Source organism: Pongo pygmaeus, chromosome 2 (genome assembly GCF_028885625.2).
Source record: "Pongo pygmaeus isolate AG05252 chromosome 2, NHGRI_mPonPyg2-v2.0_pri, whole genome shotgun sequence".
Taxonomy (NCBI): domain Eukaryota; kingdom Metazoa; phylum Chordata; class Mammalia; order Primates; family Hominidae; genus Pongo; species Pongo pygmaeus.
The window spans coordinates 113,480,563-113,494,490 of NC_085930.1; the positions used below are offsets into that span (position 1 = coordinate 113,480,563).

Sequence of the window (13,928 nt, forward strand, 5' to 3'; positions counted from 1 at the left end):
TATAGCAGTGTGAGAATGAACTAATACAGAGTTATAAAGATCTTAATTCTTCACCCATTATATATTTAAGCACTATGTCTTCTTAACTATTCTTTTCCTTTTAATTTTATGGTTTTGATTAACATAAGTTCTTAATATTTATGCAATCATATGGATTAAAGACTTACACGTTAGACCTAAAACCATAAAAACCCTAGAAGAAAACCTAGGCAATACCATTCAGGACATAGGCATGGGCAAGGACTTCTTGTCTAAAACACCAAAAGCAATGGCAACAAAAGCCAAAATTGACAAATGGGATCTAATTAAACTAAAGAGCTTCTGCACAGCAAAAGAAACTACCGTCAGAGTGAACAGGCAACCTACAAAATGGGAGAAAATTTTCGCAACCTACTCATCTGACAAAGGGCTAATATCCAGAATCTACAATGAACTCAAACAAATTTACAAGAAAAAAACAACCCCATCAAAAAGTGGGCGAAGGATATGAACAGACACTTCTCAAAAGAAGACATTTATGCAGACAAAAAACACATGAAAAAATGCTCATCATCACTGGCCATCAGAGAAATGCAAATCAAAACCACAATGAGATACCATCTCACACCAGTTAGAATGGCAATCATTAAAAAATCAGGAAACAACAGGTGCTGGAGAGGATGTGGAGAAATAGGAACACTTTTACACTGTTGGTGGGACTGTAAACTAGTTCAACCATTGTGGAAGTCAGTGTGACGATTCCTCAGGGATCTAGAACTAGAAATACCATTTGACGCAGCCATCCCATTACTGGGTATATACCCAAAGGATTATAAATCACGCTGCTATAAAGACACATGCACACGTATGTTTATTGTGGCACTATTCACAATAGCAAAGACTTGGAACCAAGCCAAATGTCCAACAATGATAGACTGGATTAAGAAAATGTGGCACATATACACCATGGAATACTATGCAGCCATAAAAAATGATGAGTTCATGTCCTTTGTGGGGACATGGATGAAATTGGAAATCATCATTCTCAGTAAATTATCACAAGGACAAAAAACCAAACACTGCATGTTCTCACTCATAGGTGGGAATTGAAAAATGAGAACACATGGACACAGGAAGGGGAACATCACACTTTGGGGACTGTTGTGGGGTGGGGGAGGGGGGAGGGATAGCATTAGGAGGTATACCTAATGCTAAATGATGAGTTAATGGGTGCAGCACACCAACATGGCACATGTATACATATGTAACAAACCTGCACATTGTGCACATGTACCCTAAAACTTAAAGTATGATAATAATAAAATTTAAAAAAATAAAACAAACAAACAAAAATATTTATGCAATTATATATTTCAGGCTTTTAAGGTTTCTGGCCTTTCTTTTCCTAATGTTATAAAATATTCATCTATGATTTATTCTAGTAATTGTGTAGCTTCTTTTACTTAACCTTTTAAACTCCTGCCCATTGAGAATTTATTCTTGTATGTAGTATGATGTATGAATCTAATTTAGTTTTTTCTCAAATGATTAACCAGTGTGTGCTACATAATTTGTTAATCTAATATTCCTTAAAGAATCTTTCTTTGATATTAAATGTACATTGTCATGTCATATTAAATTTCTGTATTTTCTATTGTGTTTCATTAATCTGTTTGCTTATTCCAGTGTTAGCACCACTGCTATAATTACAGTTGGAGTTTTCTTGTCTATATTTTATGCACTTATTCTTCCAGATGAACTTTAGAATAACTTCATCAAGTTTGCAAAAAATCTCATTAAGATGATTGGAAATCTGTTAAATGTATGTATTAATTTGGGGAAAACTAACTTCTATAAAAGTGTGAAGTTTTCCCATCTATACACAGAATATGTTTCCGCACTTATTCAGTCTTTATGTCTCCTAGCAAAACTGGTTAATTTTATTCAGATGAGTTTCATACATTTGTAGTTAAGTTATTCAAGGGCACTATGTATGTGTATATATATATATGTGTAAATGTGTATGTGTGTATGTATATTACATACAGTAAAATTTAGCCTTTAAAGGCATATAGTTCTATGAATTTTGACAAAAGCATGCAGTTGTGTAGCTACCACCAAATCAAGATATAGAATATTTCCATCAGACCAAAAAATTCCCTTATGTCTCTTTATATCAACCTTCTCCTCAGCCCATTCTCTTACAACCACTGATATGTGTTTTGTCCCTATAGTTTTGCCTTCTCCAGAATGTCATGTAAGTGAGAAGTATGTAACCTTTTGAGTCTTTTTTCCCTCAGCATAATGCTGTTAAGATTCATTGACATTGGCGCACTTATACTCCTTCACCAGCTGGTGAGCTGGTGGACAATTGTGTTGTTTCCAGTTTTTGGTGAACGTGAATGTTTTGTGTGTGTGTCTGTGTGTGTGGACATAGGTCTTTATTAGAGAAATAAATACTTAGGAGTAGAATTGTTGGGTTATATGCCAAGTGTATGTTCAGCACTGTGTGTACTTTTGCTGCTATTGCAAATATAATTGTTTTTTACTTTTTCTGAGTGATTATTGCTGTATATATGAAATTTTTGCTTATGTATTACTCTTTTGTGATAGGCCACCCTACCAAACTTATTTCTAATAATCTTTTCAGTTGATTTTATTATCTTAACTCAGAAATCTAAAGTCGTCATAGTTTTGTTTTCTGCTAATATTGGTAATTTTTATTTCTTATTGCACTGGAGAGAATGCCAGACCAATGTTGAATCATGAAAGTAGTAGAAGACATCTTTGTTTTCTTTCTGTCATTTAATAGTAATTTCTAAACTTGGGGTTTATGGATGGGCTTCATGCAATCTGTGACTTCCCAATTTGATGAAAATCAATTTCATTTTTTTATGCTTTATGGATAGCGGGTTCACAATGTTCATCAAACTTGTAAAAAGGTCTGCAGTCCCCAAAAGGCTACCAGTCACTGCTGTTGAGTTTTTGTCTTCCTACTTTATCAGAAATGGTTGTTTAACTTTATCAGCTGTTTGAAATTCATTCTTCATTCAGTATTTATGAGTATTTTATGAATTTCCTACTATGTCAAACATCAAGCTAAGAATTTAATAAAAATAATCATGTTTTCTCCCTTTAGCCTGTAAATATAACAAAAATGTTAATAGATATCCTAAAATTAATATTACATTCTTAGACTACATCCTGTCTGGCTGTCATAAATTATTACTTTAATTCATAGTTAGAAACAATTTGCTAATATGTTGAGAATTTTTGAATGTTTAGTCACTCGTGAATTAATCTGTAAATTTTTGGTGGTGTGTGATTTTTTGTGTGTGAGATTCAGAACTGGGATGCTTTCCATTTTTTTAATTGCTCAAGAACAGTTTTATTAGTATGAAGGTAATTAGCACCATGAACGTCTGATGAATTTTATTGTCAAAGATACCTGAGACTAGCTTCTTTCTAAGAAATAATTCCTTGACCACTTTGCCAATTTCTTCTGTGGTCTGTTCAGGTTTTGTAAACCTTCTAGAGTCAGTTTTGCTCATTTACTTCTTTAGCAACAATACATATTTGCTAAATAACTACAAATATTTGTAATTTAAAACAAATCTTAAAGCCACACATATTATTTTTTACACATATGTACGTGCTATTTGATTAACAAAATAAACATTTATGTAAAAGCATTTACAAATTCATCTCTTTGTCATGTGTTTCTTTGATCAGTAGTAAAATGTGATATTCATGATGTTTTTGATATTTAAAATGAGCTGTCATCAAGAAAAAAAATCCAGGGATTCTGGTGCTTTGAAGTGGATTTTCTTCATCATGTTACAGAACTATCTTTCTATTACACTGAGAGGGTTTTTCCCCCCAATGGAATATGTGTTGAATGTTTCCAAAAGACATTTTGGCATCAGTTGAGATTATGATGTGCTTTTAAAAAATAGTACTTACTAAATGAGTATAACAGTGGGGTTCCTGCTATTTACTTTATTTTGCATTCTTGGAATAAAATATATGAGTTATGATATGTGAATCTCTTAATGTTGTGGAATTTAGTTTGCTAGTATTTTCTTTAGGATTTTGGCATTTCCGTTTATAGGAGAAACTGGTGTACATGTTTTTCCTTCTTTAGTTTTTATATTTTCTACCCAGAGATGTTTTCCGAGAGCACAATCTTGCTTATTCTGCAGAGCTTCAGAGTCACAGTATCTATGCTTCCTCTTCCCTCTCCCCAGAGTTTCTTACTTTTGGGCTTCTGTGGGGTGAGAGTTCTGAACCAGTGCCTTGCTGGCCAGGCCTTTCTACTTAAAACCTTTTGGAGTAACTCTGCCTTTCTTTCTTCAAACCATTTCTGTCCAGCATCTCATTCTACTGCTGTGGCTGGGGTGATATCCTTATCCTGGCCTTCCAGGTAATGCCTGCATTTTAGAGGCTTGAAGTATGTCTGCATTGGAGTTCTGGGCAATCTTTCCCAGTCCATCTTTGCCTAAAGAGGAAGATATTCTGCTTCTCTCTTTTGAAGATCCAAAAAAGAACCTAGAACTCTACCTTCCTGGCCTGGCAGGCCCTTCCCTAGGACACAGTTGTGGGAATGAAGGGTGCAGATGAGCATGAATGAAATAAAACCTCCTCACCTGTTCAAGCACTGTGGTTAAGAGCTGTAGCTCTAAGTGGACAGCTAAAGCTTCTCTTTTTTCCTAGGGCAGCAGTTAAATAGAAAGTTGGGAAAGAGGTGTTAATTCCTCAATAGGCATAAGGCCTATTGAAATCAGTGTAGTTTGGAAGTTGTAAGTCAGTATCTAATACTATATTCACTCTAGCAGTAAGTGAAGATGAGGCACTCTTCTGAAATAAAATGCTCCCTGGGTTGTAGGGTGCTGTAGCCTCATATGAATGGTTATGTTATTTTATGAACGTCAGACACATATGGACAACGATACTTGATTTTATGTTAACACCATGACATCAACAAAATTTTTTTCACAAGCACATTAAACTTGAGAAACCAGAGTCTCTGGGTTTTCTCAGACAACAGTCAATAAATCTGCTTCCTTCACCATTGACCAGGATTGTGTTTCTATGTGGCTTGGCTCTAGTAATTGGGGGGCAGCCATCAGAAGATGCACAAATTATTCTCTTGTTTGGGGGAGAAAGACATTTATTAGTTTAGAGAAGTCTCAGTACTTTGATGAAAATTATTCTATGAAATGATAAAAAAATTCAATTTTTTCAAAATTGAAAAAAATGAAAACTATTCTGTGAAACTATAAATGTAGTTTCACTCTTTAAAGTGAAACTATAGAGTCAGTTTGAATCCCAGCAGAGATGTCTGCTGGTTGTTGACTCCCTTGTGAAAATAAAGCACAATGTCTCAGCTACTTGTGATAATTAATAAACAAAGACTCTTAATAAAAATGCTTTAAGGACACTAGATGTACAAATTTGACTATAGTGCAAGATTTTCCTAATCTAGGCCTTTAATAAATGCTCATGTTCCGAAAGATTGATACATAGGATATCTTTTTTCATCTATAGTATTGTAAATGATACTTATGTTAAGAAGCAAAAACCTATGTATTCTATTGCATATCTACAACTTTGGAATTTTGGAGCCAGAAGGGACCTTGGGGACTGCTGGTCCAGGCCTGGAAAAATTAGGGGGTTTGGGGAGACTTGGCCCCTGATGTAGTCTCCAAACTCAGGCCAGGAGTCCTTAGTCCTCCTTTGCATCCCCCTTTAGGAGGGCAGCAGCTGTGTCCCTAGAGGCAAAAAGAACCACTTTAGCCAGGACTTTCTTCCAGAACCATTGGCATGGCTGTTCAGTGGTTGGGGAGAAACGAGTGCTCATTCCCAGGCTTTGAAGACCACGTGGTTTGGAAGGCTGACCGCTGAGGTCTGGCGGAACCAAGTTATTACTTAAAGAAGAAACATGACCTTTCGGGAATCCAGTTTCCAAGAAGTTTTGATCTGGCCCCAAGCTCGTTCTTCAGCTGGTTAAATTCAGGTTGCAGTGCCCATCCTTAAGTAATCACTGGGCCTCAGCATCCAGCCAAAGGAAGACATTTAATCCAACTGTAGGGATATGTTTGCATACAGCAAAGGTTTGAATCACATCAGGAAAAAGTATGTTTCTAAAATGGTTCTTCTGCTGCTGGACAGGATTCTGTAGCTTCAATTAGATGGGGTGTTATACTGAGGACATTGAGCTGCCACTGATGTCACTGTGTCTACGGGCATATCCACATTCCTCTGCTTTGGCTCCCAAACAGCAGGAACAGTGATGGAGGCCCTGGCTGAGCTCCCCCTCTGTGTGAGGCAAGCCTCCTTTTGGTGAGATAAGGCCTATCAGTAGCCAATTTGGTGGTTAGACTTCCTCACTGCTTATTCACAATACCAAAGTAAGTATTTGTGATTTATGGATGACACTTTTCTTCTGTTTGTCTTAGTCTAGGCTCCCCCAGAAGATGACCCTGAGACAAAAATGGGGGTGCACATGGCTTATGTGGGAGGCAATCCCAGGAAACTGGCAGAGGAGTGGAGAAGTGGGACAGGAAAGGGAAGAGAGTCTGTAGAGAAGACTGCCGTATCATGTAGTTTATCAAGTAGTTTATCACTGTGGGTGCCTCCAGCTGAGGCAGTCAGTGCATGGCTCAAACCTCAGAGTCACCATCCCAACCGAAGCAAAGGAGCTGGGATATTTACACCCTTCCCATCAGTCACTAGTTAGTGCCTTACTCCTGCTCCTGGGAGTGGTATTTCTCTGGCACTTCTAGCTAGTCTTCTGTGTAGGAAGAGGAGCTCTTGCTACTCAGAGAAGGTCCTCAGGTAGTTGGACTTTGGGTTAGTGTGCACTACCATGGTTAAGAAACAAGGGCGGGGCAGTGGCAGCTTCTGGAATAGTCACATTACCCTAGATCTACTCCCCAAAGAGTGTGTGTGTGTGTGTGTGTTGCTCAGACTAGTGGTGTTGGGGTCATGGGGACATCACAGTTAACTCTGATCCTGAAGATGGTAACCTAGGGGTCTGATGTAGTGATTTCCACACTTACACTCTGCATAGCATCAAGGAACACCAAATGTAGTTACAGACCCACAGCATGACACTGCAAGTGTTGATGGGGATCAGCACTAAGCTGTTCCTTCAGTACCAGCAGATGGATATTTCATGACAGTGAAGCTTATTTTTCTAAAGCTACAATAATTACGATTTGCTGGGCTCCTGCTATATGCTAAATCCTACACTACATAATTCATTCCTCACAACCCTATAAGGGGTTATGATTATCCCCATTTTACAAATGAGGCCAAGATGTGTTTATTCAGTCAACAATGAAAACCTGGACTGGGTCCTAGGGATCAATTAAAAAGCAAGACAGACATGAGCCTGTTGACAGGCTGTGAGCAAGTGCAGGAACTGTAGGGCAGCCTGGCCATTGAGTGGAGAAATAATTGGAAGGGCCAAGAAGGGCCTGGAGAGTCAGGAGACCAGTTAGGAGGTGAGGTAGAGTAAGCAGGCAAGAAATGAATTGTCAGGTTCTAAGTACTAGCAGTGAGTTAAGCCATTAACCAATGCCACGGAGTTTGCAAACTGCATGGTTTTGTTTTTCTTTTTCCTTTTATTTATTTATTTATTTATTTTTGAGACGGGGTCTCACTCTGTCATTGCCCAGGCTGGAGTGCTGTGGTGCAATCATGGGTCACTGCAGCCTCAACCTCCTGGGTTCAAGTCATCTCAGCCTCTTGAGTAGCTGGGACCACAGACATGAACCACCATGCTTGGCTAATTTTTTTGTTTTTATTTACTTATATATTTTTTGAGACAGGGTCTCACTCTGTCACCCAGGCTGGAGTCCAGTGATGAGCCTCAACCTCGTGTGCTCAAGTGATTCTCCCACCTCAGCCTCTTACATAGCTGAGACTACAGGTGCACGCCACCAAGCCTGGCTAATTTTTTGTATTTTTAGTAGAGATGGGTTTTTTGCCATGTTGCCTACGCTGGTCTGAAAATCCTAGGCTCAAGCGATCTGCCTGCCTTGGCCTCCCAAAGTGCTGGGATTATGGGCATGAGCCACTGCGCCTGGTCGATTATGCTTCAAACTCAGTCTAATCCTAAAATATATCTCAACACTTTTCTGTTTTTAAATAATATTCAATACTTAACCCTATATTTCTGTTTTTAATTACAGTAGTACCTGCCTGATGGGAAAACTATATATATATAGTTTATATGGCTCTCTCTCTCTCTCTCTATATATATATGTATATATATGTGTGTATATATGTATATATACACACATATATATATGGCTATATGGACTTTTACATGCAAAAGAATATGTTTGAATATTTAATTAATTGACTCGGAAGACTAGGAAGGCAAGACTTGAACTTTGAAAAGCTGACACATTCGGGAATCTGAATAAAGGCAACTCTCTTAATTTCCTGCCTAATTAGGGCAGGGGCAGGATGGGGACACTTGTCCAAGTCCCCAGGAAGTCCCCCCAGTAGCTCCTCCTTTCTCTGCTGACATTCTGCCCAGGGGAGAATAGCATACATTGGTGGCTGTGCCTCCAGGAGGTTGCTCCTTGCAGAATGATGAAGGGTGAGGTTGCATGACTCACAGCCTGGCATGCCACTGGTACAGTGAGAGTTTTTAGAGCCTTGGGACCATTAGGCAGCAAAGCCAGTGGGAGATAGAGCCATTGTAAGAAAGAATGTGATATTCTCCAGTTACCATCTGGCTCTAAGCTCCAATGTACAAATCTGACTGTAATGCAGCATCAGTTCAAGTAACAGAGAGGATCAGAGCCCTTACCATTTGCAATAGGTTGGAGTCCATATCCCAGTGAGGGGCTCCTCGTGGAGACCAAGCTCCACTCTCCAACTCACAGACAAGCCAGGGAAAGATTTATGGGTGAGGACTTGATGGTTATGGAGGGTGGGATGGGAAAAGTGAAATACAGAGTCTGAGGTGTTGGAGGGTTCAGGGGCTCAGCCATGGGTAATGGTCTTCACTTCCTCCTCCACAGGACCCCAGCTTGGCTGCTGGGCAGATGAAGGCAGCTCCTTCACCCATGCATGTGCATTACCAGCAACTTCTTAGTTTACACAGTATACACTTGGGACACAGAAAACACCTGGGAGGTTTTTCTCTAACAGAATCATCACTCTGAAGATAAAATTGAATCTTTGGCTCATTGTAAAGGAAGGGGCCTGTGATTTAAGGCCAAGCAGGTTTGTGATGCAGCCTTAGCTTTGAAACTTACTAGTTGTGAGCCTTGGGTAAGGACCTCAATGACCCACGTTCAGTTTCCTCTTCTGCAAAAATGGGCTGCTTCTATTTGAAAGGGTTATTTAAGGACCTAATGAACATGTGTACAGGCACACGCACAGAGGAGACACAGAGGAGACACTCAACAAATGTTAGTGTGTTCCCTTCCATTGGAGGCTGGCAGGAATATTCTGACTCTAAAGTGGCAAGTCTAGCATAAATGTGCTTTGAGAAGCTGTAGAGGAAACCCCAATGCTGGAGGACAGCAGGCAGAGCACTGACTATGGGGAGGGAGTGTGGGATTCTTTTATGCCAGAGGTTGAGTTTATCTTCTGTGGTTTTCCAACTGTGTCCTTTGGAACTCAGGGGCCTACTGGGGGTAGGAAAAGGGGAGGAGGAGTGTGAGTCTGAAAATCAAGTGGTTAGGACTTTGGGGACCCTGAGACAGGAATACTTTTTTTCTGTGTGAAACACTGGGATTCCATATAAAGATTGTTTGAAAAGGGATTCCGAGGCTAAAACAAACAAACCAAAATCTGAAAACTGCAGAGAGAAACAATCCAGAAGGCCACTTTGAACACAAAGTCTCCATAGCATGGAGCAGAGCTTCATCATTGATTAAAAGAGGGGTTGGCTAGATGACCTCAATCCATGGGCAAAATTCCTCAGGGAGAGGGTGGAGTGGGAAATAATACTGATTTTTACCAGTGAGAGGGATAAGGGGCATTAAATCATAGACTCAAAGCCAAGGGGCTGTCTTGATGAAAGATAGTGGAAGGTAAGAGTTCTTGAGAAACTTCCATGATGCTGTTTTCCTGATTGTACCCCCCAGTGCAAGTTAAGAAGGGTTCTCTTAGGCTCTTCCAAATGCACAGGGATGGGCATTTTAGAGAGAGCTCTTTGGGGACCCAGCACCTTTCTGCACCAATATAGAATCTTTCTCCAACACCCCATTGCAGAAGCTTGAGCTGTCTGCAGGTGGCTTCACAGCCCTTACCTTCTTCAGCTCTTCCTGGACACTCTGGCTGTTGTCTTCAGAGGACAGACTTTCCTTCTGGTTCTCAGATTCTGTCTTGGCCTCAGACTCCTGATCCTCCCCTGAAGAAGTCTCCTTTTCACTCATTTTCATTGCTAACTCATACAGCCTGTTTCTCCGTTTCTCCTCTGTGGTGTCTGTGAGAGTCCGGAGGTCCCGAGCCTCATTGCTGATGTCTGTCTCTGATAAATCATCCCATACCTAAATGAAAGCCAGAATCATGAGATGAGGAGCCCTCTGCTACAGCCATGTTGCTTCTTGTTCCCAATAACCCCTGAGTAAAGGAACATAGGAACATATAGTCTAGGAAAGTAACAGCTTTCTTACCCGGTCTGCTTTCTCTTCAGATGGACTTTTAGTTTTACCTTTACTTTCTCAAATGCATGAATTTGAGAAGCTAAGCCTCTCTACTCAGAAAAGTGTTTGAATTCATTTTTTTTTTTCATTCACAGACTACTCTTGGAGCTCCTACCATGGGCAGCACTGTGCTGGTGCAAAGGATGCTTGGAGAACCTGACCAGCCCTTGCCTGGGCCAGCCCTGTAATGAAAGAGACACACTAAAACTTTCCATATTCACTTTTAAAAATTGATACCTAATAATTGTACATATTTATAGGATACATGTGATATCTGATACATGCCTACATTGTGTAATGATCAAATCAGGATAATTAAGATATCCATCACCTCAAACATTTATCATTTCTTTGTGTTGAGAACATTCCAAATATACAATAAATTATTATTTTTAGAGACAGGGTCTCATTGTGTTGCCCAGGCTGGAGTGCAGTAGCTATTCACAGACATAATCCCATCACTGATTAGCATGGGAGCTTGGAGCTGCTTTGTTTCCAATCTGGGCTAGTTCACCCCTCCTCAGGCAATCTGGTGGTCTCCTGCTCCCAGGAGGTCACCATATTGATGCCAAACTTAGTGCGGACACCCAACCAGCACAGCACATTACAGCCCAGAGCTCCTAGGCTCAAGCGATTCTCCTTGCCTTAGCCTTCCAAGTAGCTAGGACTATAGACACATGCCACCATGCCCGGCCCAAATAAACAGTAAATTATGTTAACTACAGTTCTCCTACTGTGCTATCTAACATAAGAACTCATTCCTTCTATCTGACTGTATTTTTGTAACCAGTAACCAATAGGGTGGGAATGGAGAGGAAGAGGTGTTGGCTAAAGAGTACTAGCTTTTCATGGTGGTTCAATGAAGAGAAGATGATGTTTGTGGCTGGGATGTGGGGAAGGGTGGGGATTCTCACAGCCCATAAATAAGCACTTGATGGGAAGGGTTGAGGATTAGGGAAAGCTTCCCTGCAGAAGGGACTCTGAGTTGAGATTCAAAGTTAACAGTCACCCAGCTAAAAGGGAGAGAGGGAAGAACAATATTCTAGGCAAAGGGCCAAGATTTTGAGATGGTGCAAGGACACTGCACATATGTAAGGAATATTGTTTGACATTCCCTTAATAATTATATCTCCTGCTCCAACTCTCCACTTGCTGAATATCTCCTAAACTCCTTCTGTGAGTAAACCCTTTACCAGGCTTGGGGAACTCCAGGAAGACATAGAGAGTGTGACTCTTACTCTATTTTTGGCCTTCAGTTAGACAGATGTGTGTTGAAGTGTTCATATGTACATAATATGGCATACCATCGGGGTCACTGGACCCAATTTTACTTTTTGAGTTTCCTCTTGGAGTTGTTTCATGTATTTGTAGGGTTTGATATTTTATAACTTTTATTCTCTTAGAGGGCTTCTGAAGAACAAGAAGAGAATTTACTTATTTTTAAAATAAAATATAACTCATTACAATTACCATATGGGTTCACTGGACCTTTTTATAAATCTAAGATACATTATGGGATCTTTGTGATCTTATTTTTCCTATCTTTTGAAACATTTTGCTATTTCATCATCCAGGGAATTATTTTTCATCATTAATCACCAATTATTCCCAATTATGCTAAAGAAAGATGAAAAAATAAATAGAATAATGAAATTGCCTAGAAGGATGATTCAATAGTGACATAAATCATGACTATTTTGAATCCACTTTTAGCTTTCACTGCATACAATTGAAAATTCCAAAAACTGACAGAGAACAACATTTCACAATCATTAGATGACTCAGAAGATGAATTCAAAGAGGACAGCAGGTCTCTAGATTCTAACAATAATGGTGAAATTGGTTATATTATTGAAATCTCAGACTAAGAGTCTTCAGATGACAGTGTCCTAGGTGAATTTTCTGAAGCTCAAGAATTGATGAGTAAATATTATCAACAATATTAATAAGGATGAAAAAGAAGTATGGTCTTTTCATCCAGTTACTCATTCAGCAGGAAGGACTTCATCACACAACATTTTGCAACAATAATCTGGATATCTTGTTTTTTAAAAAGATATGTGACATGTTCTTTCATACTTTGTCTGTGTATCAGTTTTACTTGAGACAGTTTGTAATTGGATAAATTCTAAAGTGAGATGTCTATCCAAAGGTGATTAGAAGAAAACGGATAACATAGAAATGAAAAATATCACTGAATAATTAAGAGAAAAACATCTATTGGAAGTGACTATTTTTTTTTCTGGTCCCGAGTGAAAATCAATGATGAGGGACTCATGTGAAGTAACCTGTGCTCCTAGCATGTTTGAGAAAGGGGAATTCCTTTGCCAGGGATGTGGAGGTGGTCCACAGGAAGAATGACCTCTGAGCAGGTTCTCAAAATATGAGGAACATTTTAATACGTCGTCATGGGACAGGCATTCTTGATGTAGAAGCAGCAGGACCAATAGAACCCAGGGTGCATGAAGCTGCTTGCATAGTTAGAGGGATAAGGTTCAGAAGTGGAGAGAGTGGGGAGCCAGGTGGTATGAAAAAATCAGGCCTGGGTCAGTCTGCAGAGGGTTGAACACCAGTCTAAGGAATAGGGCTTTAACTATCAAATAGATTTTCTGCTACTGTTGTAGTATGCACTAAATTATGCAGGAAGTCAGCAACTAGTTACAAACTTAGCCATGGTGACCTTCTCTTATCATCTTTACACGTGGAACTGTCAATTTATCTTAACTCTAGTTTACTTTTATTAATATTAAGCTTTGGCTCAATTATTGCTTGAATATACAGACAATGAAAGACTAATTTACAAGGCTAAAATAGTTAACCCAAAAGATGAAACCTGCTTAACATGATTTGTCCACGTTTCATGTCTATTTATCACATGAGAAATTATGAAGAATTATTGTGATTCAGTCTACATCCAGCAAACACGTGTTGAGCACCTACTATGTGCTGAACACTGTGCTTTACTGGGACTCAAAGGAGGGAGTGACACTGTTCCTGCCCTACTGGAGTTGATGGTGTGGTGGAGAGAGGAACATTGAACCAGACAATTTGTTAACACACTGGGAAACAGAATAACCACATGTAAGGTTTTGATGAGACTCAGAGGAAGGGCCCTTATCTGGTTGGTTGAGGTGGATATTGTCAGGAAGGGGAATTAGAATAGATAACTGAGCAAATCTTAAAGAATGGAATCCTAAAGATTATCAAGACATACAAGTTTTATTGGAGCAGCAAGAATCATAATGCTAAGTGATGGTTCTTGAGTTCACAGAA

The 13,928-nt window shown here is 39.4% G+C and overlaps 1 protein-coding gene and 1 long non-coding RNA gene across 2 annotated transcripts in view; one reads left to right on the forward strand and one right to left on the reverse strand.

Annotated features, from left to right (window-relative positions):
* The window catches only part of LOC129033630 (uncharacterized), a 106,211-nt gene extending 93,759 nt beyond the window's left edge, over window positions 1-12,452 (forward strand). The window contains exon 3 of the long non-coding RNA XR_008501632.2: window positions 10,751-12,452. This is a non-coding gene — a long non-coding RNA (uncharacterized LOC129033630). The remainder of the gene's footprint in view (window positions 1-10,750) is intronic.
* MYRIP (myosin VIIA and Rab interacting protein) overlaps window positions 1-13,928 on the reverse strand; it is a 443,398-nt gene that overhangs the window by 44,798 nt on the left and 384,672 nt on the right. The window contains exon 11 of the mRNA XM_054482420.2: window positions 10,260-10,499. Within this exon, the coding sequence (XP_054338395.1) occupies window positions 10,260-10,499 (240 nt within the window). The remainder of the gene's footprint in view (window positions 1-10,259; window positions 10,500-13,928) is intronic.